At 44.0% G+C, this 26715-nt stretch overlaps 1 protein-coding gene across 1 annotated transcript in view; it reads left to right on the forward strand.

Moving 5' to 3' along the window:
* The window catches only part of AGO1 (argonaute RISC component 1), a 29877-nt gene extending 3629 nt beyond the window's left edge, over positions 1–26248 (forward strand). Inside the window, exons 3-18 of the mRNA XM_040619252.1 lie at positions 338–519; positions 913–1049; positions 1274–1408; positions 1559–1646; positions 2301–2448; positions 6029–6148; positions 6516–6638; positions 6778–6911; positions 10003–10187; positions 16056–16215; positions 16400–16490; positions 17562–17756; positions 19677–19811; positions 20386–20487; positions 21027–21226; positions 21466–26248. Coding sequence (XP_040475186.1) covers positions 338–519; positions 913–1049; positions 1274–1408; positions 1559–1646; positions 2301–2448; positions 6029–6148; positions 6516–6638; positions 6778–6911; positions 10003–10187; positions 16056–16215; positions 16400–16490; positions 17562–17756; positions 19677–19811; positions 20386–20487; positions 21027–21226; positions 21466–21574 — 2244 coding nt within the window. The 3' untranslated portion in view covers positions 21575–26248. The remainder of the gene's footprint in view (positions 1–337; positions 520–912; positions 1050–1273; positions 1409–1558; positions 1647–2300; positions 2449–6028; positions 6149–6515; positions 6639–6777; positions 6912–10002; positions 10188–16055; positions 16216–16399; positions 16491–17561; positions 17757–19676; positions 19812–20385; positions 20488–21026; positions 21227–21465) is intronic.
* Positions 26249–26715: the final 467 nt, after the last annotated feature.

The raw sequence follows: 26715 nt of genomic DNA on the forward strand, positions 1-26715 counted from the left end.
TTTCACCTTTTATGGTGAGAAAGTGTTTCACAGTGAGGGATGGGTAGGTGCGATGTTTATTTAGCCTAGTGTATGTCTGTCCCTGTCCCAAACAGACTGAGATTAGACTTATAACAGACTTGAAGGACTTCCTGCTAAGTTGAGAGGGATAGAAGTACTGAGCTAAGGTGGTTAGAGACTAAATGACTGAATTTCCCCTGAAATCTTCATTGTGAGCCCCTGTCAGTTTAAGGATCAGGTGCTTGGCAAATCTGTGTGGTGGGGGATACCTGGGGCAGGGCAAGGAATGTTGGACTGTGGGAAGGTATTGGCAATCCTTCACTCCTTTCTTCTGAAGGTTGACTTTGAGGTGACAATCCCTGGGGAAGGGAAGGATCGAATCTTCAAGGTCTCCATCAAGTGGCTAGCTATTGTTAGCTGGCGCATGCTGCATGAGGCCCTGGTCAGTGGCCAGATCCCTGTTCCCTTGGAGTCTGTGCAAGCCCTGGATGTGGCCATGAGGCACCTGGCATCCATGAGGTACTGGGTTTAGTTAGTATCTGGGCAACTAGTGGTGGCAGAATTGCTATGCGGGGAGGTGGGGAATGAGCACATACTAAGAACCACAGTATGCCTTTCAAATAAAACATTCGTTGAAGCCTTACCCTATGCCAAGCAGCATGCATATACATTTAGATGGTTTAAAGCCTTGGCCCTGGCCCTTATAGATATCTTTGGACCTCCACCCCAGCTGTCCCTGCAGGACAGAAAAGATAGACTTGCACAAGGTCAGTCATACAACTAGTAAAGGATCAGAGCTGGAATTAAAGCCCTGGTGTCCTGCCTTCCAGGCCAGGGCTCCTCCGTGCCCAGGATGCCTCACAGGGTGGGGGCCTGTGCCCGAGGGACCAGTTCTCTGCCTGTCCCTGCCAGGTACACCCCCGTGGGCCGCTCCTTCTTCTCACCGCCTGAGGGCTACTACCACCCGCTGGGGGGTGGGCGCGAGGTCTGGTTCGGCTTTCACCAGTCTGTGCGCCCTGCCATGTGGAAGATGATGCTCAACATTGATGGTGAGTGGGGAGAGCTATGGAGCCAGGGGCACCCTGAATCCAGTGACCACACTCCCAGCCTCATCCCTCCCAGCTCTGCAACCGTACTCCTAGTCTAATCCCTCTAGCCCTGGGACCCCTCCCCCGTCCCAATACCCTATAAGGAAGAGGGTGTAAAGAGCAGTGCCTCCATTTATTCAGCAAAACCAAACCTGAGCTGAGCTATACCCACCCTGTCCCCACAGTCTCAGCCACTGCCTTCTACAAGGCACAGCCAGTGATTGAGTTCATGTGTGAGGTGCTGGACATCAGGAACATAGATGAGCAGCCCAAGCCCCTCACAGACTCTCAGCGTGTGCGTTTCACCAAGGAGATCAAAGGTGAGGACCCAACCAGGTGGGGAAGGGAATCAGTACCACTTTGTCTTTAGTCCTAAAAGGAAATCCCCTTGGGATATGTTCAGGGGAGAGGCCAAGTCTGGGCGCATGAACAGCCTTTTCCAACCCTGACAAGCAGTGTGTATATCCCAGGCCTAAAGGTGGAAGTGACCCACTGTGGACAGATGAAGAGGAAATACCGTGTGTGTAATGTTACCCGCCGCCCTGCCAGCCATCAGACGTGAGTTGACAGGCTGTTAAGCCATACCTTGGTGGAAGAGGGCTGATACTTCAACATACTTCTTTCACTCCCCTTCCTCTCCCCGACCTCTACCAGCCCTAAGGATGAGCCCTGTTTTCAAAGATAAGCTGTGAGAGTTTGGCATCACTCCTCCAGACTTCCCAGATCCTTGATACTCTCCTTAACATTTTTACCTTCTTGGTCTCCACCTTTCCTCCTTGGGCCTTTACTAGACAACAGAAGTCTTCCCTTGACTGCTGTCTCAGTTCGGTAAATGTTGAGATCTCTCACAACTTATTCTTCCTCCTGAAAAAGAAAGCAGGGCTCCTGGGCTAGACCTTGGGGAAGCTGTCATTGATTCCATCCACCTTCTTGACTTCAGACTACTGGACTATGAGTGCCTGCTGTGTGCTGGACTTTATGCTCAGCACTAGAAATGCATGAGTCAGATATGGTCTTGAGTGTTGTGGAACTTGCCTCTCAAATCTTTGTCTTCACTCTCGGAGCCCTGTATTGCCTGCTTTCCCATGAGTGGCAGTGCTCAAAGAGGCTGGATTGGGATAAAGCCAAGTCTGGGGCTTCCCATGGTTGTAAGTCTAAAGAGGTGGGATTAAATGCTGGGCTCTAACACTTCCTTCTCTTCCCCCCAAACAGGTTTCCTTTGCAGCTGGAGAGTGGACAGACGGTGGAGTGCACAGTGGCACAGTATTTCAAGCAGAAATATAACCTTCAGCTCAAGTATCCCCACCTGCCCTGCCTGCAAGTTGGCCAGGAACAAAAGCATACCTACCTGCCCTTAGAGGTGAGGCTGCCAAGTAATGGCTGGGTTGGAGAACAAGCATTGTACCTGCACACTGATCATCAGAGGTCTGTTCTTCCATTCGTAGTCTCTCATTCTCATTTTGAAGTTTGGAAAATTGACGTTCTGAGAAGTATGAGGTCATTCTGTGAATTGTAGGCCTCATTCTTACCTGGTAATTTCTTTCGTTATTCCCCATCCTGCTCTCATGTTCTTTTAGGACTGCCAGGCAAAGGTGAAAGCTGTATTTATGTTTAATAAATAAGTAGTTCGTTCAGGACGGAGATTTCAGATGTCCACATTCATTTTCATTTTTATTTGTCTTACCCTGTCTTAACTTTTAATTTTTCTTACCTGGAGCTGGGGATCCTAAATGACCTAGAGATACGAGTATACCTTGTGTTCCAGAAAATGGAGATAACTGTTAGCTATAATGTGAATCCTGTTCAGGTTATCAATGTGTTCCTTTTGAAAAGGTGTTAGCCCCAAGATTTATCATATTTTTATGCTTTAGCAGACCTTTGAAATCCTGCAGTTAGAGAATAGAAATGCTATTTAAGTCATAGAATACAAATGCAGAACCATTGGGCTATCTTCGATTTGGTAATACACTAGCCAGAATGTCTAATGAGAAACTACTTGTGACTTCTTCGTTGTTTAGTCCAATACTATTCAAAGTGTGGTCAGTAGGCCAACAGCAACAGGTATTACTTGAGTGGAACTTGTTTGAAATGCAGAATCTCAGGTTCCACCTAGAACTACTGAATCAAAATCTGTCTTTTAACAGAATCCGAAGAGGATTCATATGAACCTTAAAGTTGGAGAAGCACTAACCTAGAGTAACATCTTACTCTGTTCCCACAGCAGGAGTCAAGATAGCTGGGACCAAAGCTCAAGCCTTCTGTGAGCTTCTGGGATTTCAGAACTAACCAGAGGGAATTAGGCTGAGGGGAGATAAGATCCCAAAACCCAAGAACTCTGACTTTAGTTAATAGCTGTTGATGCACGGAAAGTGGGATGAAGACTGTGTTCTCTTGAGGTGTAAACAGGAGTCTTCAGGGACAATCCCAGCTAAGTAGATAGACTTTAGTTAATATCTACTGCAAGCTAAGATTTTTAGCAAATTAACGTTACTTCTGTTTAAACACTAGTTTCCAAGGTGAGTAATTTATATAATGACATATATTTTTATTCTTATTACCATTTGTTTATTTAACAAATATTAATTGAGCTCCTGCTGTGTGTCATATGCTGTTTTAGGTGCTGGGATGTAGAGATCAACAAGACAGACAAGGTCCCTGCTGTCATGGAGCTTACGTTCTACAAGGGGGAGATAGACAATAAATAGATAAATAAGATAGTTTCAGATAGTAGTAAGTTGTATAAGAATAATAAAACAGGTTAAGGGGACAGAAGTAAGGGAGGAGGGGTTTGAAGAGCCACTTTAGTTATATGGTCAGGGAAGGGTCTCTTTTAGGAGACATTTGTGTCCTAAATTATGAGATAGAAATAACCTTTAATAACCTGAGGGAAGATCCTTCCAGGCAGGAAGTAAATAGTAAGTGCAAAGGCTCTAAAGCCGCAGGGAGCTTGTATTTTTAAAGAGATAGACAGAAGGCCATAGTGGCTGGTGTGTAGTATATGAGAGGAAAAGTAGTAGGGGTTGATTTCAGAGAGAGGTGCAGGGTCTAATCACGTAGGCTCTTGTAGCCAGGTGGGATTTTTTGTTTGTTTTGCTTTTTAGAATAACTTTATCGAGATATAATTCACATACCATAAAATTTATCCTCCTAAAAAGTGGTTTTTAGTATGTTCAGAGTTGTCTAACCATCACCGTTATCTAATTCTGAAACATTTCATCATCTCCAGAAGAAAACCCATACCCATTAGTAGTCACTTACACTCCTCCTCTCCACCAATCAGCCCTTAGTAATCACTAATCTATTTCTGTCATTCGTCTCTTCTGGACGTGTCATATGAATAGAATTATATAATATGTGGCTTTTTTTTACTGTCATATTCCACTTAGCATAATGTCTTCAAGGCTCATTATATTGTAGCATGCCTCAGAATTTTCTTCCTTTTTAAGGCTGAATAATATTCTGTTGTACATATATACCACATTTTTTTAATCCATTCAGTTCATTGGCGGATACACTTAGATTGCTTCCACTTTTTTAGCTATAATAAATAATGCTGCTATGAATATAGGTGTACAGATATTTGTTCTAGTCCCTACTTTCACTTCCTTTGAGTATATACTCAGATGTGGATTTACTGAATCATATTGTGATTGTGTGTTTAATTTTTTGAGGAATCACCATACTGTTTTCCATAGTGGCTGTACCATTTCACATTCTCACCAGCAATGGACAGGGTCCCAATTTCTCCACACCCCTGCTTTAATTTTTTTCTTAATGTTGATTCTGTAGCTGAAATCATCTGTCAAGAGTGCTACAACTTTATGGTGCTTTTAAAAGAGCAATGTCCTAAATTTTAACAATTCTGGATTTTTATTAATTGAATTGACTAATTTGTATATTCTTTGGGATATGGAATTTAAGGGCAGGTGACCTTGTCCTGGTTTTCCCTACCATTGTTCAAAATGAACTTTGGATATTAGGAGGAAAACACTTACACAGTGTTGGCCCTATGGGAACAAATTATATGTTTCATTTTGTCTAACTTCTCACAACAACCTCGTAGACAACTAGTGTTTTATCCCATGACTGAAATTAAAGAAGCAGAGTCTCAGAGTAGTTAAGAGACCTGCCCAAGGTAATACCACCTAGAAATGGCAAAGCTGGACTTCAAACTCAAGTCTTCCCAACCTGCTGGCTCTCTCTACTCTGCCAAAAGGCTTCCTGTTCACAGCATCCTGAATATAGCATATTGGGGAATGGAAGTCTTGTACTTTACTAGAAAGTCTTTTCTGAGCTCCACTGTGTTCTCTTGGGCCCAAAACAGGAATGCATGGCAGGATGTTCCTCACATCAATAGGGGACGCTGTCAGCCAAGAGAGACTATGATTTCTGGGCGTCCAAGGGCTTAGTGATCATCTCTAGGCTGGAGTTCAAAAGTTAAGAGCCATCTCCAGTTCTCCTGCTGGGTTGCAGGGGAACAACTGACTGCTTGTCACCATTGAAGAGCTGTCTACTACCTTAGGAATCCAGTTTGTATATATTGAGTTTTTTAGTATTCAGAAGAGCTCTATACTGGGTCCTTTGGTAAATAATAATTTATGCAAGAGTTTACTGAGTGTTTACTGTGTTCCAGAACTGTACACAGTCCTTTAAGTGCTTTATTTTATTTAGTCTCTGAACAACCCTATGAGATTGTTACTGTTCTCCGCAGTTAACATGAGACCTGAGCCCGGATCTGGCTCTGGACCCCAATCTGTTAATGACAGAGTGGCTATATTGCCTTCTGTATTGCACATGGATATTTGCTAACTTACCTGTTTCTGCACAAGAGATTTTGCAGTCCCCTTTCCACGGCCAAGGTCTCTTCCCTTATTGTGGGGCTCTGGGTACAGGGTGGACTGTACTCAAGCCAGAGCTACCTGTCCTTCTCGTTTCCTCAGGTCTGTAACATTGTGGCTGGGCAGCGCTGCATTAAGAAGTTGACCGACAACCAGACTTCGACCATGATAAAGGCTACAGCTAGGTCGGCCCCAGACAGACAGGAGGAGATTAGCCGCCTGGTCAGTAGGGCTGCAGAGAAATGTGTGCTTGGTTGCTCAGTCATTGGGGCCCCTGGTAGCATAGATGCTTTTCTGCCTTGGCAGGATCCTCAGGAGAACACAAGTCTGGATTTGTTGCCTGGGATTCCATAGGACTGCTCTTATTTCTTGACCCTGTAGCTACTTGGCTTCCTATTTCTTTTTCCCTCCTGTATTACTTCCCTGTGTTATCCACTCCCACTTACTTCATTTTCCACTTTCCCCCCTTTTTTTAGGGCTATTACTTGCCAGCCCCAGCTGCTCTTCAGGGCTTTCTCCTTGGGACCCAGAGGGTGAGCAGTATTGCCAAGCTGCTGCTCTCCTGAGATCCCCTTCTTTTGTCTTGCAGATGAAGAATGCCAGCTACAACCTAGATCCCTACATCCAGGAATTTGGGATCAAAGTGAAGGATGACATGACGGAGGTGACGGGGCGAGTGCTGCCGGCGCCCATCTTGCAGTACGGCGGCCGGGTGAGCAGGGTCAGGGCCAGACAACATCTCTGGGACATATGGGAGGGGGGAATTGGGTTTATATAGCCAGGGGCTTTTGGTCCCCTACTCACCTGGCTCTACTGAGGCTCACCTGGGCGCCCCCTTTGCCTATCCCCAGAACCGGGCCATTGCCACACCTAATCAGGGTGTCTGGGACATGCGGGGGAAACAGTTCTACAATGGGATTGAGATCAAAGTCTGGGCCATCGCCTGCTTCGCACCCCAAAAACAGTGTCGAGAAGAGGTGCTCAAGTAAGGAGGGTTGGGTGTATGGGTGGAAGGGTGGGGAGGACCCTAGAGCTGAGTACCTTCCCTTACCCACAAGGGGCCAGAATTTGGTCTGTGGTCTCTTCTTTCTGACTCTTGACCCTGCTTCCCTATGCTTCCTGGCTCAAACTTCTGCCTGTTCCTTTTCTGTCCATCTGTGGTCAGAAGTCTTGAAAAGAAGCTGCATTTGTGTCAGAGATGGTGATTTCAGGACGTGAATCTCCTAAGGGAGGCCTGAATTATTTTATTGTTATAATTACTAATATTGGTAGTAAAATACTAGTATAGTGATGACTATAATGTTGCACCAACACTCTACCTAATTTTATGTTCTCTCATTTCATCTTCACAGTGAGTAGGTGGTGGTATTACCGTTTTCAGGAGACTGAGGCTCAAACAGTACCTTGTACAAGGTTTGCATATCAAGAAAGTGTCAAGAGTTGGAATCAAATCAGATCTGTGGCTTCAAAGCTTGTGTTGCTCATTGGAAACAAAATCTCAGCTCGTTCTCTGAACTGTCCTCTCCTATACACAGAGTTTGTTCATTCAGGTCCAAGTGACCTGAATTAGATGAACATGAGTTGTATGGGCCTCTTAGCTACCTGTGGCTGAGGCGCTAGGAAGAGATGACAGCAGTGAAGAAAATGATATAGCCAAATGGGTTAAAGGAACACATTAGGGGAGTAATGGTTTCGAGTGAATGAATGAGTAGTGAAGAAGTAGCTGACCCTTTCCCTGCAGTCTTTTCTTTTTATGGAGATATTTCAAATACCACGAAATTAACCCATTTAAAGTGCATATAGTTCAGTAGTTCCTGTAGTCTTTTGAAGTGGTCGCTTCTTCTCTTTGGATCTAGAGGAGGGTCAAAGGGTCAGTGCACACCTAGGCTGAGGAAGAGTTGACCACTTTGGGTATTGACAAGGATAATAGAGCTGTGTGTCCTGGCAGGTTCAGCTGGCCTTGGGTTTTCATTAAGAATTAGTACAGCAGCACCTGATGAATGTGGGGATTCTGGCTGCCATGCCTGTCCTTCTCCCCTCATAGATATACAACTACCACCGTCACACTTAATAGTTTCTTTTAAATGAGTTCCTCATGTCCCCTTTCTCGGGTTTTGGGGATTTTAGCGCCATTTAGATCAGGCCACTCCTAGCCTTGGCCTAGCATTGGAGAGCTGGCCCTTAGCAATACTGGAAAGCCTCCCAGCTCTCTGCCTTTGTGTCAGCTTATCGGTAGCTCTATTCTCTGTATACTTCTCCCATTCCTATGTTCTTTCCCTGTTCAGGTTTTCTGAGAAACAGTCCATTGTTTTGGATATTTTGGGGGACAGAAACTGATAAACCTAGAATCTCGGAGTTGGAATTCTGTTCATCAGATGTCCCAGTGATTCTCCCAGTGATCCCCAGATGCAAGGGATAAGACTGTGACTTGTACACCTGGGTCAGTGGTACCCAGTTGGATGTTTGGTTCTGGGCTAAAGATTAAAATCTGGGAGTCTTCGGGAATGGCAGTGGATGAGATCATCCAGGAAGAATGTACATGTTGAACAGAGGCTGAATATAAGAACTCTGAGAAACTGGAAAGTAAATAGAGCAAAGTTCCTAAGTGTGTGTGAGGGGATAGGATCCAGAGCACAGGAAAAGGCATCTTTTCTGCTGGATAGAGGGAGAAGTGAAGGTGGCTGTGGAGGTGGAGAAGTTGGTAATTGGGGATGGATGAGGGAGTCCTATGGTCAATCTTCAGAATTTTTCTTCTGGCGAAAGAAGTTCTGTTACTGCCACTGTATCACTTTTAGGAGAGGATTTCAAGATCTTCCCCATTCTAGACTTCTTTCAACACATGGCCCCCAGCACAGAACATGGTATGCCAAGTGTGATCTGGTGGTAGAGAAAAGATTGGGAATACCACTTTCTTTGAAGTAGAGACCCACTTATTAAATGTGACTTATTAAATTTGATTTTCCTTTATAGCTTCCATACTAGTTCAGTTCCTCCCTCTAATGCAGCCACTGTCATGAACTTTTATGACCTTCCATCTAATTTATGTGTTTTATACACCTATATATAAATGATTAAAAAATTTTTAAGATAGAGCACGCGTGTGCAGGGGTGGGGGAGCGGGGAGGCGGGAAGGGGGAGAGGGAGAGAGAAACCCAAGCTGACTCTGAGCTGAGCGTGGAGCCCAACATGGTGCTCAGTCTCAGGACCCTGACATCACGACCCAACCGAAACCAAGAGTCAAGAGTTCAATCGCCTGCGCCACTGAGGGCGCCCCCTAAGTGATTTTAAATTTTACGTAACAGTGGCATACTGTATTTATCTTGTGTTTGCTTTTTTTTTTTAACTAAATATGTGGAAAAAATACTTATTTTCTCACTATATAGACTTTTGAATCTATCATATTGGTATTTATATGCTATATAATGTCCCCTAAATAATTGCTTTTATTCTCTATTTGTATATTGCTTTTAATCTAAGTGTAGGATTTTCACAAGTTAAATTTTCTGCTGTTCATTTCAGTCTGTCATCGTACTTATGTAGCTTGATTTTTAAAATCTGCATGTGTACCCTTTCTTACAACTTTGTCTTCCTTTCCTAGGGTAAAGCCCTAAAGCTAAAAGAAAGAAGCTTGTTTAATTATTTGCTGCTCTTAGGCTTCAAAGAATCAGTAGGGGAAGATGGAGCTCATTTTTACTGAGCACCTCCTGTGCTCTGATCACTGTTGGAACTTATTTTAATATGAGCAGAGGACTTTCTCTTGGGCATTTGCCTATTGCTATGGACTTAGTGCACAGGAATCAGCCACTTGAGTGGGATAAGGTGGGGACTCAGAATTCCCACAGGTCCCTCTTCTGGGCTCCCTCGGCTCTCAGCTCATACCATTGAATACTTAACAAGAGTGATTTTGTCCTACTCAACTATAAATGTGTTTTTTTACACTGGCTGTGATCACGTCTCATTTATCTCAAAATGTCTCAGTGGCTGTCCTAGTACTAGGTACCTAAGATGGAGGCATTTGTTCAGAGGTATTAAAGTGGGACTCACTGCCTCCTGTCATGACCATACTTGTGCTGCAGGAACTTCACAGACCAACTGCGGAAGATTTCCAAGGATGCAGGGATGCCCATCCAGGGCCAGCCTTGCTTCTGCAAATACGCGCAGGGGGCAGACAGCGTGGAGCCCATGTTCCGGCATCTCAAGAACACCTACTCAGGGCTGCAGCTCATTATCGTCATCCTGCCAGGGAAGACGCCAGTGTATGGTACAGTTCTCTGGGGACAGTGATAATGAAGATAGGACTCTTCTCAGGGTAGCTCCCTGGAGGCTCCTAGGGAGGACTCAGTGTGGGTTCTTTGCTCTTGCCAGAGTTCTTCCTTAATATCAGTATTCCTTTTGAAAGAAAAATATTAGCCTGTATGAGCCATTGAGTTATCCCAGGTCCTGCTTACCTGCTCACACTCCATCCTAGTAACATTTATTGGGGTCCTCTGCGTGCTGGTCTTTCATGCCAGGCTAAGCTGAGCCAAATACAGATATGGGTCAGTCCAGATTCCTTCCTATCCCTAGGAGTGTGTTGTCTATCAGGACATTGAGAAGCACACTCAAGCAGAATTTGTGGTGATTCTATAAGTGGTTTGTTGCCTGGGAATGACTTGGACTTTCTGAAAAGTTCTCTCTCTCTCCCACTTTTAAGAATAGGGATGACTATATATATATCTCTGGCTCAGTTCTTTTACTCTGCTTTCCCAGCACCTCTTCTGTTTCAGATGAAGAGGTGTCCCTCCTCTTACCTTGTTCAGCCCATGTATGCTCTTGTTCCCATTTCATCCTGCCACTTTTGGGACTTCGTACCCTTTAACCCTCAATCTTATTCATATTCCCCATCCAAGAGTACATTACCACAGTCATAACATCTCCTTTAGCTTTTGTCTTCCTGTTTCTTGTTCTTCTTCGTCATACTTTTTGAATGAGTTCTCCACATTTTCTAGACCCACGTCCTCACCAGCCACTTACCCTTTGCCTCTTTCATCTGTCTTACCTCTTTCTCCAAAACTTCCCCTGCAGAGAGCCATCTGTGACCTTTCTCACTTCTCTTCACTTGACTTTCTCCTGTCTCTCTTTAATTATTTTTGTCATTACCTGATATGCCTGGTATTTTCCAGATTTCTATACCCTGCCTTCTCTGTCTTTGCATTCTAGTGAAATTTTCATTTATTCCAGTTGCTTAAATCATCACCTCTTATTGATAAGTGTTATAATGTATTATTAAATTTTGGTCCAACCTTTGACCTCTCCACTGTTCCCATCTGTCCCTTTGACCTTTCTCCCTTCTATAAGCATTTATTAATCATCTACTATGTGTGAAACGCCGTGCTAGGTCCTAAATACATTGGTGAATAAAACATGTAATCTTTGCTCTTATGTGTATTGGTGGACCTCTTTAGTAGCTTGTCTTCTCTCTTTATTAGTAAGCTATTCCTTTACGTCTGCTGTGTTTGGCATTGTAATTGCTCCTGGGTACCTTCATCCAAACTCTGGAGGCAGTCTGTCTTCTCTTTGCTTCATCTCCATCATCTTCTTTTTTTACAGTCTTAAGATCTATTCTCTGCTCTCCACCCACACTTCTCAACTTAGTTCTAACATTTTTTCTTAAATCTTTCTTGAATAAGAAAGATTTTTCATTTACTGGATGAGACCTTTTGTGACTCTACTCCCAAAAAAACCTTCATTGGTATGAATTCACAAAATAAAAATTTTTCAGGGCCCTGATCTTAGTTTAACCTTTTCAGCTTTATCTTGTACTGTTCCCTTTGCTGCACATACTGGAAAGATCACTTGTTCTGGAATTAGATAGAAATGGATTTTAATCCTGGCTATGCCAGTTTACTGATTTAGGCAAATTACGTAAACTTTCTGAGCCTCATAAATTAATTATATAAAAAGCAGCGTCTAGCACAGTGCCTGGCACATAGTAGATACTCTAAATGCTCATTTTTTTTTTAAAGATTTTATTTATTTATTCATGAGAGACAGACAGAGAGGCAGAGACAGAGGGAGAAGCAGGCTTCCCGTGGAGTAGGGAGCCCAGTTGCGGGACTTGATCCTAGGACCCTGGGGTTATGACCTGAGCCAAAGGCAGATACTTAACCGACTGAGCCACCCAGGCACCCTAAATGCTCATTTCTTGCCCGTGCTTTTTAGTCTCTGGCTTTGTTTATATCATTTGCCTTTTTCTAGAATATCTAAGTACTCTTCTTCTTATCCCCCATGTTGCCCTTAAAATTCTATCTGTCAAGTCTCAGTTTAAGTGTACTTATTTCTGGAAGCCATCTCTTATCATCCTGCCTAGAGGATAAATCTTTCTCGACTCCTCTGGAAATTTTATCAGGCTGCTGATCAGTTAGTACCTTCCTTGATATCATTTTGAGCATGGAGTAGATCTTCCCTCTTCCCTCTGCGTATATAATCTTAAGGTAAAGCCTGCCACTGACACACTGACATGATACTCAGTAATTACTTATGGAGGGAAGTTGGTTGACTCCAGTCCATGTCTCTGGGCCTTTATGGATAACCCTTAGATGCAAAATAAGGATACTTTTTAGGAGAACTGCCTTGAGTAATTATCCACATTTCTGGTTCCCTCCATTAAAGGGAGAATGCAGTATTGGCCTGCTTGGGAGTAGTATAGTGCAGTATGCTTGGGGAAGGCAGTGCTTACTCTGAGAATTTTCCCCACCCTGGGCGCAGTAGTACTATACCTCTCTCCACTCTCAACCTTGATTAGGACCTTGGGTTTCTTCTACTTACATTCTGTTCCTTGATTATATGCCACTTGGACAATGAACACAATTGCCTAAGAATTAAGCCAACAGATAAGAGGAGCAGTTAGATTCTTCTAAAGACCCTCACCTTCCCTCCTTGGAGGCCAAAGCAAGGTCCATTTGCATTGTGGTTGCCCTGAGAGTATAGAAGTAAGGACAGTGTCACAATTGTCCAGTTCTGATCTGGTCCCACATCTCCTCCTGTCCTTAGTATTTTTAACTCCTTCCTCTCCACTAAATTGATACTATTAGCCTTTTTTTTAATGTAAACTTTTTTTTGTAGTATACGTATAGAAATCTCCAGAGTTCAGTTCAGTGAATTTTTACAAAATGTCACAGCAGGGTAACCAGTACCCAGTTTTAGGAGCAAAACATTACCACAACCTCAGGCTGCTAATCACTATAGCTCCCCATCAATGGTAATCACTATTTTGGCTTCTAATGCCATAGATTCGTTTTGACAGTCTTTGAACTTTATGTAAATGAATCATTTGTTACGTACTTTTTTTGTGTCTGGCTTTTTACTCAACATTAAGTTTATGAGATTCATCCATGTTTGTTTAGTCGTAGTTTGTTATAGTTTTTCCATTAGATGAATATAACAATTTACATGTATTTATCTGTTCTATCAGTGGGCATATTTGTGTTGTTCCAGTTTTTACTATTATAAATAATGCCTCAGTGAACATTCTTGTACATATCCTTTGAACATATATACCCATTTCCATTGGGTGTGTATCTAGGAGGAATTTTATTTATTTGTTTTTAAAGATTTTATTTATTTGTCAGAGAGAGAAAGAGCGCACAGGCAGGGGGGACAGCAGGCAGAGGGAGAAGCAGGCTCCCTGCTGAACAGGGAGCCCGATGCTGGGCTCCATCCCAGAACCCTGGGCTCATGACCTGAGCCGAAGGTAGACAGATGCTTCACCGAGCGAGCCACCCAGGTGCCCCTCTAGGAGGCATTTTAAGTGTATAGTTTACATTTCTGCCAGCAGTGTATGAGAGCTCTAGGTATTTTATATCCTTACCAAACTTATCTCTTTCATTTTAGCTGTTTTTTATGGTGTGTTTTGCTTTTAATTTGATTTCTCTGGTGATTGATAAAGTTGGGTATCTTTTTATATGTCTGTTGGCTATTTCACTAGCCTCTTTTTAAAGTGTCTTACTCAGGTTTTTCTCTTTTCTTATTGCCTTAACTACTACCTTTTTCTTATTGATTGATTTATAGGTGATTGATTTATTGGTTTATAATTCCTTTATTTAATATGTATGTGTATTATACATGTCTTCTCTGCTTTGTGGCTTGCCTTTTTACTTTCTTAATGGAGTCTTTTGTTGAACAGAAATTTAAAATTTTAATGTAGTCCAAATTGTGTAACATTTTTTCTTTTTTAAGATTTTATTTATTTATTTGACAGAGATAGAGACAGCCAGTGAGAGAGGGAACACAAGCAGGGGGAGTGGGAGAGGAAGAAGCAGGCTCATAGCGGAGGAGCCTGATGTGGGGCTCGATCCCAGAACGCTGGGATCACGCCCTGCGCTGAAGGCAGGCGCTTAACCGCTGTGCCACCCAGGCGCCCCTGTGTAACATTTTTTCTTTATGGCTAGCAATTTCTGTGTCCTGCTTAAGAAATCCCAAGATCGTAAGGTACTAGTCTATGTTTTCTTTTAAATGTGTGTTTTTTGTTTTTTTTAACCTTTCACATTTAGAATTAGTCTGTCTCCTCCAGAAACTCTTGCCTTCTTCATCTCCTGGCAGTGGTTCCTCTGCTGGTGCAAAGCCTAGAATCTCAGCCTCCTGCCCACACCTAGAATCAGCAAATATACCCAGGGTAAAAGCAGCTGCAGAAGATAGCTCACCTTGGTGAGATTCTCTTCCTCTCTGGAGTTTTTGCCCCTTCAGTTCTTGTCTCAGCACCTCTCTGTTGCCTTTAAAGGATGATTTCTATATTTTGTCTGGCTTTTCTGAATGTTATCTGTGAAGCATTGGTTGGTCACGAACTATTCCATCTCTCTCCGCAGTGGAAATGATCATTTTAGCTTTTTAAACATGTTCTGGTCTCTCTCATTGAAAACATACTAAATCCTTCATTGATCCCACATCTCCTCCTTGGCACTTTATATCACAAAAATCGTTTTTGCCTCTAAACATTAGTTTTTTGCCTTGATATCAATTCAAAGGACATTTCTGGGGGTGCTGGAGTTTAAGCCCCGCATTGGGCTTCATGCTGGGTGCAGAGCCTACTTTAAAAAAAAAAAAAAAAAAACAGAAAAAGAAAGGACATTTCTGGTCCTTATTTTACTAGATCTCTTAGCATTTGATTTTGTTGAACACTTGCTCCTTCTTGAAACCCTCTCTTCCCTTGGTATTCATGATACAACACTATCTTCCTCCTAGTTCTCTAGGTATTTCTCCTTTGCAGACTCATCTTCTTAACTGTTCTGCAAATATTAGGAGTTCTTCAAGGTTCAGGTCTAAGCCCTACTCCTTTCACCTGTTCTCTTCCTTGATGATCTCATTATGTTCATACCTTTAATTACTATCTGTACAAAATATCTAACAAATTTGTATCTCCTTTCAGACTGCTTTTGACCTTTCAACTACTATTCTCATTGCCTAATTGATATCCTCAGTGGGATGACCCAAAAGCACTTCAAATTCAGAATGTTTCAGAAACAGTTTATGACCTATCTGTTTTATTACAAAAGCTAAGAACTTGAAGTTATCCATAAACATTCTTCTTCCTTACATATATCATCTCGGAATCCCTTAAATATCTCTTGAATCTGTTTGTTTCTTTCCATCTAAGCAACTGTCTTCTTAGTACAAGCTACCTTCAATTCTTGCTAGATCAGTCCGATGACCACATTCTTTCTCTTACACCATGGTTCCTTTGCTCTTCTTTTTAGTTACTTTGGCTTTTCAGTTTCTCAAACATATCTCCTACCATAGTGCATTTTTGCATGCTGTTCCCCCTCTCTGGAATGCTCTGTCCCAACTCTGCCTCTCTTCTGAGTGCTTTTCTACCTTTGGGTTTCATTTCTCTCATTATTTAGTCCTTTCCTGGCTGGGTTATTACCCCCATTATATGCTATCATATCTTCATGAAGTTTTCTGTTGTAGCATTTATCATTGTTGTACTTTTCATGACTTTTAAGATTAGTCACTAGACAGTAACCACTGTGATTAGGGACCCTATGGTTCTGGTTACCATTGTGTTCTTACCACCTTGTATCCTGCCTGACATCTAATCAGCATTCAGTAAATATTTGTTGAATGCACTAATTAGTTCTCTCCCTGCCTATAGCTGAAGTGAAACGTGTTGGAGATACACTCTTGGGAATGGCTACACAGTGTGTGCAAGTGAAGAATGTGGTCAAGACCTCGCCTCAGACTCTGTCCAACCTCTGCCTGAAGATCAATGTCAAACTTGGTGGCATTAACAACATCCTAGTCCCACACCAGCGGTATGAACTCTATTGCTCACTTACCCTGTCAAGCAAGGTACCATGTCAGGGATTGACAAAACGATAGGACTCTGGCCAGGCAGAGTGAATCAGACACAAGGGAGAGATGACCAAAATGGGTGCTAGATGGTGCCAGGAAGAGAAGACCCAACTTCTCACCATTTGTTTTCTCTTCTTTGTTTAGCTCTGCCGTCTTTCAACAGCCAGTGATATTCCTGGGAGCAGATGTTACACACCCCCCAGCAGGGGATGGGAAAAAACCTTCTATCACAGCAGTGAGTGATACTCTCCAGCTTCTTCTTAAGGTTCTCATTTTAGCTCTGAGCACCGAAGACTACACATATCTCCTTTTCTCAGCTCTGACGCTTGACCCTTCATAAGAACTTTTTTTTCAGCTGATCATCCCCATTAACTACTCCCTTGGTATCTTCATAAAACTAACTCTGTATGGTATCTGTATTTCAGAGAGAGCAGTGAGAGTTTAGGCGGTGGCCAGAGACTTTGCCCAGTCTACATCACTCTTGCTCTGTTTTCAGATTTCTCTCTCTTTCTCCATGCCCACTTTTGGGACATGGGAAAGACCATGTCTCTTCTCTGAAATCCTTTTGAAAGTGGTTACTTAGTTGCTGGGACTGTCCTTTCCTCTTCCCCATCCCTACCCCTGATCCATCTAGTAGATTAGATGTCTTTCCAATCCCTCTCCTGACTTCTCTGCTCCCCATCACTTGAGGCTTCCGAATTGCTAGAGGGATCAGGCCTTCCTTCCCACTTTTCTTTCCTCAACCCTCACATTTCTCTAGGCAGACTGGGCTAAGTACAGTAAATGCAGGGAAATCCTGTACTGTGCTTGTCCTTGTTTTCCTTGTGGCCATCCGTCCTAGGCTCTGTCCACTGTCCCCTTTGAAAATGATGTTAACTCCTACCTCCTGCAGGAATACTCTTCACTGTGGTTCCTGGGTAGATTAATACTTGAATTGAGAAAAGGACAAACTTGTGACTCTTTGAGCCAGTAGTGCTACAACTTCACTTGCCCTCCTGCAAGGGGTAAGAAAATTGAACTTATCAAGTACATGCTGTGGTCTAGGTCCTATGCAAGGTGTTTTATACGTACCACAGTAGCACTGCAGGCAGGTGGCGTTCTTACCTATTTGAGAGGAAGAAAAAGATCAGATAGATTAAATAATTTCTGCATGTGTGATAGAGATTGAAACCAGGACTCATTGAATCCAAAACCCTACTAATTCGATTGCATAGTTTTCTTGCTAAGAAGCTTCCCCAAATCTACATCCTAACAGTGTTGGGAGGGTGGAGGTTCTGGAGGCTGATCCTGCCTCTTTGATTGCTAGGTGGTAGGCAGTATGGATGCCCACCCCAGCCGTTACTGTGCTACTGTGCGGGTGCAGCGACCCCGGCAGGAGATCATTGAAGACTTATCCTACATGGTGCGTGAGCTGCTCATCCAGTTCTACAAGTCTACCCGCTTCAAGCCTACCCGCATCATCTTCTACCGAGATGGGGTTCCTGAAGGCCAGCTCCCCCAGGTAGGGCCCAAAGTAGGTGGAGAAAACCTTTACATAGGGGCCAGAGGGCCTAATGGGTGCAGAGAGTACTGCTGTCTTTTTTAAAGCTATTGGCATTGGGAGGTGGTACTTTGAGAGCTTTGCTAAATGGCAGTAGGCTTAGGAGCAGAGATCACAACTGAGAGGTGGTATGCATAAGCCTCTATAGACCTTCCTTGTAACAGAAGAGCCTCAGTGCCTATTTACTAATTGGTTCATGTTGATTCTTTAGACCAGTAGTTCTCAAAACTTAAGCATGCATCAGGATCATCTAGAGGACTTGTTACAACAGTTCGCCGGGCTATAAGAATTTCTAATTCATCTAGCCTACTATGGTCCCTAGAATTTGTAGTTCTTTTTTGTTGTTGTTGTTGTTTTAAGATTTTATTTATTTGAGAGACGGAGAGAGAGACACAGAGCACGAGTTGGGGGAGGAAGAAAGAGAGAGGGAGGAAGCAGGCTCCCCGCCGAGCAGAGAGCCTGACGTGGGGCTCTATCCTAGGACCCCGGGATCGTGACCTGAACCAAAGGCAGATGCTTAACTGACTGAGCTGCCCAGGCACCACCTAGAGTTTGTAGTTGACAAGTTCCTAGGTAGGTGATGGTCTGGAGTCCACACTTTGAGAACTGCTGGTGACATTCCTTCAGAATGTTCCTCCTATTCTTTGTCCCTGCCAAGCCTTCATATTCTTTTGTTTAGAGTTTATAATGAACTGGTCTCCTTGACTACCATTTAATATTAATTTAACTGTCATTTATTGAGTACTCTTATGTACTATGAGTTGTGGTAAGCATTTCACATGTGTTCTAATTAATGCTTAGAATAACCCTATGGAATAATAATTATCGCATTTGACAGATGAGGAGGCTTGGAAATGTTAAATGATTTCTTCGGTGTCAACCAAGCTATACAGTCATGGAACTGGGATTCAGACAAATTGGTCTGATTCGAGTTTATGCTCTTAAACATTATGCTCAATTTTCTCTCATCATCCAGCGTTACCTAAAACAGTAAACAAATTTATCCTATCATTTCTCTGTTCAGGAATGTCTAGTGGCTTCACATAGTCTTGGGTTAAAATTCAAACTGCTTAGCAAAGCAATCAGCAGTTATTAAGCCCCTACTAGATTTTCTATGCTTTTACGTAATTAATCTGTTATACTTTTCACAACAGTTTTGTGAGGCTAGTCCTATTAGTAACTTTAGTAGATGTGGAGAAAATGAAACTTAGAAGGGCTACTTTAAGTAGCTTGCTTACAGGAATACAACTAGATAAAGCTTGGGTTTAAACCTAGTTTTAATTGATTTCCATTCTCTATATTTCTACCATATAGTTTTGACTCCCTATATCTGACTTCTAAAACCATAAGGCAACCATTGCATATGGTTATTTACTTATGGGTCCTTCTTTAGCTAGTCCATATTCTTATAATCCTACTTCTTTGTAGGACTGAATTCATCTACTCCCTTTGTACCACTTCCTGAACTGTGTGCCTGCTCTTCTCTGATGGTCTCAACACTGTCTGCTCTTGGAGCTCACAGGGGAATTCCTGTTATCCTCCTGATCCTGAAATTGACCTTACTTTGGGCATTGTGATTTTAGTGATGTCTATGTGCTTTGGTTCTGTGTCTTGATATTAGGTCTCTTTATGAATAGGAACCAGGTGAGTGCTTTCTGCTGATGCCAAGCCTCCTGGCCAAGGTTTTTTAGCAACATATCATATTAACTGAGTAAAAGGCTGATTTTGACAGAAGTGCTCTGTCATCTGTAATGGTTGGGTGTCTGTTTATAAAGGGAGACTGAGCAAAAAGCCATATTACAAATGGCAACTTCTTAGTTCACAAAGATATGACTCAAGAGGAGCTATGTCTCATTGTCTCCCTCCTCACCCTGTGCCTAGATCCTCCACTATGAGCTACTGGCCATTCGTGATGCCTGCATCAAACTGGAAAAGGACTACCAGCCTGGGATCACTTACATTGTGGTGCAGAAACGCCATCATACCCGCCTTTTTTGTGCTGACAAGAATGAGCGAGTGAGTGAGAGATTGAGGAAGCCACCCACCCTCATCCTGTCTTCCTTCTCTTAATATGGAAGAAGCCCTTGAGATAAATCTGGGCTTGGTTTGTCTATCCTCCCAGCTCTTGTCCTTCCTCTGCCACCTTCTTCTCTTTTTTCCTTTCTCCCCTCCTGCCCTTATACTTCCTCTCCCTCCTCCTACCTCCCTGGCCTATAGACCCCTATATAGACCAGCTCCCAGAGAAGGGAAAGAGAACTACTACTTATTGAACTTCTCTTATATGTCAGACACTGTACAAGGTATCTTCCTCACAGCAGCCCTATGAGGTAGGTACTATTATTACTTCCATTTTAACCTCAGAAAGCTTAAATGACTTACTAAGGTCACACAGCTAATGAATGGTGAAATCAGCACTTAACCACAGGTTTGTGTGACAGTAGAAGCCCACTATTTCAAGATCTGGTACCCTCTGGGAACAGCAACTTCTGCTTTACTTTTAGATTCTGGTAGACTCAGAGTAGAATTCAGTTGGGGCCCTACTTAGGGCCAGGCCGATCTTGGGATTTTGTTTGTTTTTGTCTCTATACAGATTGGGAAGAGTGGTAACATCCCAGCTGGGACAACTGTGGACACAAACATCACCCACCCATTTGAGTTTGACTTCTATCTGTGCAGCCATGCAGGCATCCAGGTAGCCGGGCTATGTCCAGGGGTTTCCAATGGGTCAAAGATGAGTTGATTATTCCCACTGCCTCTAAAATATATCCGTTGTCACTGAGGGCATTCAGAAAAGGATTATTCTCTTAATAAGCCTTTAGCGTACTTGAACAGAAGTACATTTTGAACATCTTAGGCAGGGCTGCCCATAACAAGGGTGTTTTATGACATAGGTGGCTTTGTGTCTGCCTTTTTGTGGGTGGGTCTTCCAACCCAACCACACTTTTTTTTTTTTTTTTTAAGATTTTATTTATTTGACACCAGAGAGAGAGAGAGAGCACAAGCAGGGGGAGCGGCAGGCAGAGGAAGAAGCAGGCTCCCTACTGAGCAGAGAGCCCGATGTGGGATTTGATTCCAGAACCCTGGGATCATGACCTGAGCCGAAGGCAGATGCTTAACCAACTGAGTCACCCAGGCGTCCCCCCTACCACACTCTTAACAGTGATCCTGGTCCTTAGCATTGGCCATCTCTTCTGCCCAGCGTGGGGCCCTCTCACTTTCCTATCTTCCCAGGGCACCAGCCGACCATCCCATTACTATGTCCTTTGGGATGACAACCGTTTCACAGCGGATGAGCTCCAGATCTTGACATACCAGCTGTGCCACACTTATGTACGATGCACACGCTCCGTCTCTATCCCAGCACCTGCCTACTATGCCCGCCTGGTGGCTTTCCGGGCACGATACCACCTAGTGGACAAGGAGCATGACAGGTGAGGCCTGGGATCAAACTCGCTTCCCTTTTGCTTTAGCCTCTGGTACCAGATCCTCTCAACTTTCCTTAGGCAGAAGGAAGTGAATATTGTACAATATGATATCCTTGGGCTCATCTGCCCAAATGCGGGTTGGGACTTTCTTTTAAGTTGGTATGGGAATTGGTACTCTGGATGGGGGAATGGATTAGCAGCAGCTCAGTGCACCAGGAAGGACTTCTTTCATTTTTGCTTTTCAGTGGAGAGGGGAGCCACATATCGGGGCAGAGCAATGGGCGGGACCCCCAGGCCCTGGCCAAAGCCGTGCAGGTTCACCAGGATACTCTGCGCACCATGTACTTCGCTTGAAGGCAGAACGCTGTTACCTCACTGGATAGAAGAAAGCTTTCCAAGCCCCAAGAGCTGTGCCGCCCAAATCCAGAGGAAGCAAGGAGGAGGGAGGGTAGGGAGGAGTTCAGAAGGCCTTGTTTCCTTCTACAAAGGGGGCAAAAGGGTGGGGAACAGGGCCAGTAAGCCAGACCACCAGCCAGAAATCTCTGATGTCCACCTCATGACCCCCACTCCTCACCCCATCTTGTCACATCTGGCCCTGACCCCACTGGACCAAGAGGGGCAGCACTGGTGCCCACCATACTCACAGGTGTCTCATGTGACTCACAGTGCTAAAGACTCATGCCTGACAGCTTGGTAAGGTCGGCTCTGCAGCCCCGCGGACAAAAGCTGGTAGGTTTGGGTTTGCTACTTTAGATGGGAGAGTGAGGGGCTTGAGAAAGTGGGTGGGAGGAGGGAAGGATTTTTTAGGAGCCTTAATCAGAAAAGGTCTAGATTTGTTTAAGAGGAAAAACGAAACCAGACCCAGATCAATATTTTAGAATACTAGATGTTTTAATGGGTTGAAAATCCAGTTTGTAGGAAGATTTTTAATGCTAATGATTTTGGTTGCTCCTCCCCCAGCTGCCACCCCCCACCTTTCCCTTATTCCTTTCTCTCCACCTTTTCTACCCCACCTCACACCTCCTCCCTGACAGGCATCCAGCCCCTAGTAAGACTTAAGGCACTATGGCACTTAGCTCTGAAGTGACACGACCCTGTCTTCCTTCCGCCTACTGGTGGGTAACCAGTGCCTTCCCTGTAACGGTAATGCTGCAGAACTGCAACCTTTTGTACCTTTCTTTGGGGGGATGGGGTGGGGGTGGGAGAGGAGGTAGGTGGGGAAGAAATACTCCTAACCCAACAAGCCTCCAGCCAGAGCGCCAGCTATTTTGCATTCAGAGGAATTGACTTCCATATTCATTGAGCTTTTAAGAAGATCACAACCTCAAGATGGTTAAAGTCCATTGACATTTGCACTTTCAGACATGACAAGTCTTGGAGCTGCTGAGATGACTGGCCCCTGGCCTTTCCACTTAACACCTCCTTTTCTCGCTGTCCCCCCAGCCTCCCCATCTGCCTGGGTCTGGAGTTACTTTCATAGCATTTCTCATTCGTGGCTTCTTTTTTCCCCTGATGGTCAAGTCGCTTATGTTTCAATATTTCTTAACTGGGGTGTCTTATAACAAGAGGTCTAAACAAAGGTCTAAAATAAGAAAAAAGAGCAAAAACTAAATGTTATTTTTATACCATAACTTGAGTCTATTGCCAAAATCTGGAAATCCCTCCCATGCCCAATAAGTTTACATCCCAGAAACATTGAGCCATCAGCAGGAACTATGTACCTGACTTGTTCTTTGGCCTGGATAGGTAGAGGGTGGTTATCTCCCCATGGCGGAGCTCAGGCTCCATCCTTCCCCTGTGCAGATAATATCTTTTCTTACTATAGGCTCCCTCCTCTGCACTGCCCTGCACTCTTTCCTGCAAGTGCATCTTCCCTTTCTCTGGACTGTCCTCTGAGACTTTGGCTCATCCCTGGTTCCAGTGTGTCTTCTGGACAGGCTGGAGAATTTTGCTGCTCCCTATTGCTTCTGTTTACACAAATGAATTTTTCCCAGTTTCCCACTAGGGCATGTGAGTGGGTGGCATGGGCCTTTGTTTTGTTTTGTTTTTTGTCTCCCTGGATAAAGATGGGGTTTGGCTGTCTTGCAGAACTGGAAAAGTAGGGGGTTTCTAGCTTGGTGCCTGCTGGCCTTGAGGCAAGGCCCCCTCTTTCCTTAACTGTTCATTTTTTTCCTATCCCACTGCTTGGGATGAGGAGTTGCAACTTCAGTGTGGAAGGTCCTCTTTTTGAGGAGCTTGGGCTTGGGTTTGCCCCACTCTGGTGATGAAGCCATGACACTTTACACCTAGCTCAGGCTTGGAGGCCGGTCTGAATCCTGGCCTGTGTGCTTAGAGCTACCATTTCCCCTCCCCAGCAGCCCTTGTACAGACCCAGATTTGCTATGCAAAACAGTCTATCCCAGGTTCTGTTCTGGTTGGCTACTTTGTTCAGTGACTTCACAAAACGTAGCACAAACATTGATTATGGAGAAGGCATCAGGACTGTTGAGTAACTCCTCCTCTACTTCTTTCCTCCTGGCTACAGCATGGGGTGCCCCATGGGCACAGCCCAGCTGAAGAATGGAATGGAGGGCTCTGGGAGGAGGCAGCTCACTGGAGAGCCTACATTCCTTACACAAGTGCCTAAAGAGAGTGATGCCAACACTCCATCTGCCCTGTCCATCGCCTTCATATACTGTCTACTTCGTGTTCCGTCACCCTTTGGGGAGGGGAGCTCTCTTGGGACAATGGGCTCTGCATGTTCTCTTCTTGGGTGCATTTAGGGGCTGGGATCAGGGCACTGTTCCTGGAGGGTCCAGTCATTCACCAGCATTTGCAAATATCCATAGGGAGCTGGTGGTAGCCACCTACTCTCAGCAACAAGTTTATGTTCTCTCCTTTTTCTCTCTTTGCCTCACTCTCTCCATTTAGGTTTTGAGCTGGGGCCTGAAATGGATTTTTTAGCCCTTTGGCACTGCACATGCCATTCAAGAAATAAAAAGCAAGAGAAGCGGTTTGGGCAATGGCAAGAAAATGACTTCTTGCTCTGATTTTTTTTTTTTTTTTTAATCTTTGAGACTTGAAAAATACCCTTGACCTTAAGGGTTATTCTTGTTTGAAAGATGGTGCATGCAGATTGAGAAGTGGTTTTAGCAGCAAGCTTTGGCTTTCTTGGATTTGGTTTAAGTGGTGCTTCTTACTTGTGCTCTGAGGAATTGTTGGGGGGACCCCAGCCTCATCCTCTTGGACAGGTCTCTTGCTCCCTTTGTTCTACTCTCTTACCTCTCTTTTCTACTTCTCTCTTTCCCTGGCATCCTTTTCCTTTTTTCAATTCACTAAGCTTGTTTGCTGGCCTGCCTGCCTATGTGATGATGAATTCTCTGCATGGCTATGATAATCCCACTGTTAGCTAGCAAGGTCAGGCTTAGCTCCTTGGCTGCAGAAGACCAAGAATCTGTTCCCCAAGCCTGGTAATGTTCTCTCTGGGCTGGACTGCCATCAACGTTACACAAGGGCAGAGCAGCAGGCCTGCCTACCTGGCGTGAAATCAGGAGGGCTTCTGACAACTTCCATACCTGTCCACTCTTTGGAGTTGTTTTTTCTCATTGCTTTTTTCTAGATCTGGTTCCATTTCTCTACCTGGGGCCTCCCTTTTTTGAGGCTGTCCTAGGGTTAAGCTACTTGGTTTCCAGGGTTGGAGGGTTTGGGGTTGGACATGGGGGAAGAAGAGAGTGATGGGAAGAGAATGAAGAGAATTTGGATAAAAGATGGGAAAGAGCACTGTTCATTGGTCATTTTTCCAGTCCAGTCTGACCCATTTGGGGGTTGAGGTGCTACTATTGAACTCGGGATAAGCCTGGGGCTATTGTTGATGGGAACTTAGGTTTAGAATAATGTTGACAAGGAAGATACCTAAAAGCATGAAACCTCCTTAAAAAGCTCCTGGTTCCCACCTACTAGATAGCTCCACTGTGGCCGCCTCTTTGGCTAAGCAACAATGTTCTTGGATGGTTGTTGTTTTGTTTTGTTTTGTTTTGTTTTGTTTGGGGGGGTGGTCCAGAATTCAGTAAATGAGGCTAGCACTCAGGATGGGCAGCCAAGGGGACATTTTGAATTCTTAGCTGGCCCATGGGGTATCTATCTGCAAGGCTGGTGGGGCAGTGTTTTAGACCTGGCATCATGTGTAACAAAGAATGGAAGTTCCTTCCCCTTCAGGGTGGAAAGTCATCTCAAACTAGCCAAAATGCAGTTTTGGAAACTATATTGGGGGAAGTTATTTTTTATATTTACTGGGCCTAGGCCAATCCAGGATGGTAGCTGGGATGCCTTCCTTCTTAAAGTCTGATCATGGCAGGGATATGCAGGGCACTCTTTCCTATTTAGCCTTCTAAGCAGATTGGGGAGGAGGGATTCTCTGGTTTTCTCTTTCCCCCCTTTTATTAGGACTTGCCTTCTCCCTAGGCAGGGAGAGAGGCTAGGTTGGTGCTCTCCCCTTACTCTATTCCTACTGACTTAGAACCTCTGGCTGCTGTTTTGGAGCCTAAGAATGGGAGTGGAGGGAGTGGGCTCAAAACAAAACAGAATAAGGTGGGGAAGGCAGATTTCCTTCTTTAAAAAGGAAAATAGGAAACCCTCCAAGGATTGTGCAAGTAAAGACAATGTGTCAAATGCACTGAGTCCCCTGGTGTAGTAGCAATAAGGAAAAATGAAATGACTTTCCTGTGCACACAGTCCAACCTGATTGGTGTGTGATGTTGCACTTAGCAGCCATCTGGTGGGCATGTGTGACTACTCTGGGTTTCACTTTAGTTTCTAAACTTTTTATCCCTCTCAAGTCCAGCATGGATGGGGAAATGTCCCTGGAGCCCCACAGCTGTGTACTTGTTTGCATTTGTTTCCCTTTGAGACTTGTGTTTGTGTCCTGCTTTGAGCTGTACCTTGTCCAGTCCATTGTAAAATTATCCCAGCAGCTGTAATGTACAGTTCCTTCTAAAGCAAGCAACAGCAGCAGCACAATTCTGTGTTTTATAAAGACAACAGTGGCTTCTATTTCTAAAGTGCGGTCTCTCTGTCTCTTTCCCCCCACTCCCATTAGCAAAGAAAACTGTTGGGATTAATTATATCTCTGATAGATTTTAAGTTAGAGTATTAGATTGTTACAAGAGCAAAACCATCACTTCTATAGGAAAGTGGAGAAAAAACACCAGAGTTTTTCTAGTTTCAAGAAAAACTACAGATTATATGTAACCATACTTCACAAAGCCTCCATTTATTCTTCATTCAACAAACCATGCAAAGCACTGTGTCCAGCAGTATTGTTGGGGGAGAAAGGAAGCACAATTCAGAAAGGAGGAAAACCGTGTCTGTCTCCTTAAGGAGCTTAAAGTTTGGTGGAGGATATAAGTGGCCAAATGGTTCCCTAACCAAATGATGAGGGACTGAAACAAAGCTATAAAACTATAGCAGTGAAGACAGGAAAGGGAAGATTTTTGAGATACACTCAGAAGCTAGACTTA

Source organism: Ursus maritimus, unplaced genomic scaffold, assembly GCF_017311325.1.
Source record: "Ursus maritimus isolate PB19 unplaced genomic scaffold, ASM1731132v1 scaffold_32, whole genome shotgun sequence".
Lineage (NCBI taxonomy): Eukaryota > Metazoa > Chordata > Mammalia > Carnivora > Ursidae > Ursus > Ursus maritimus.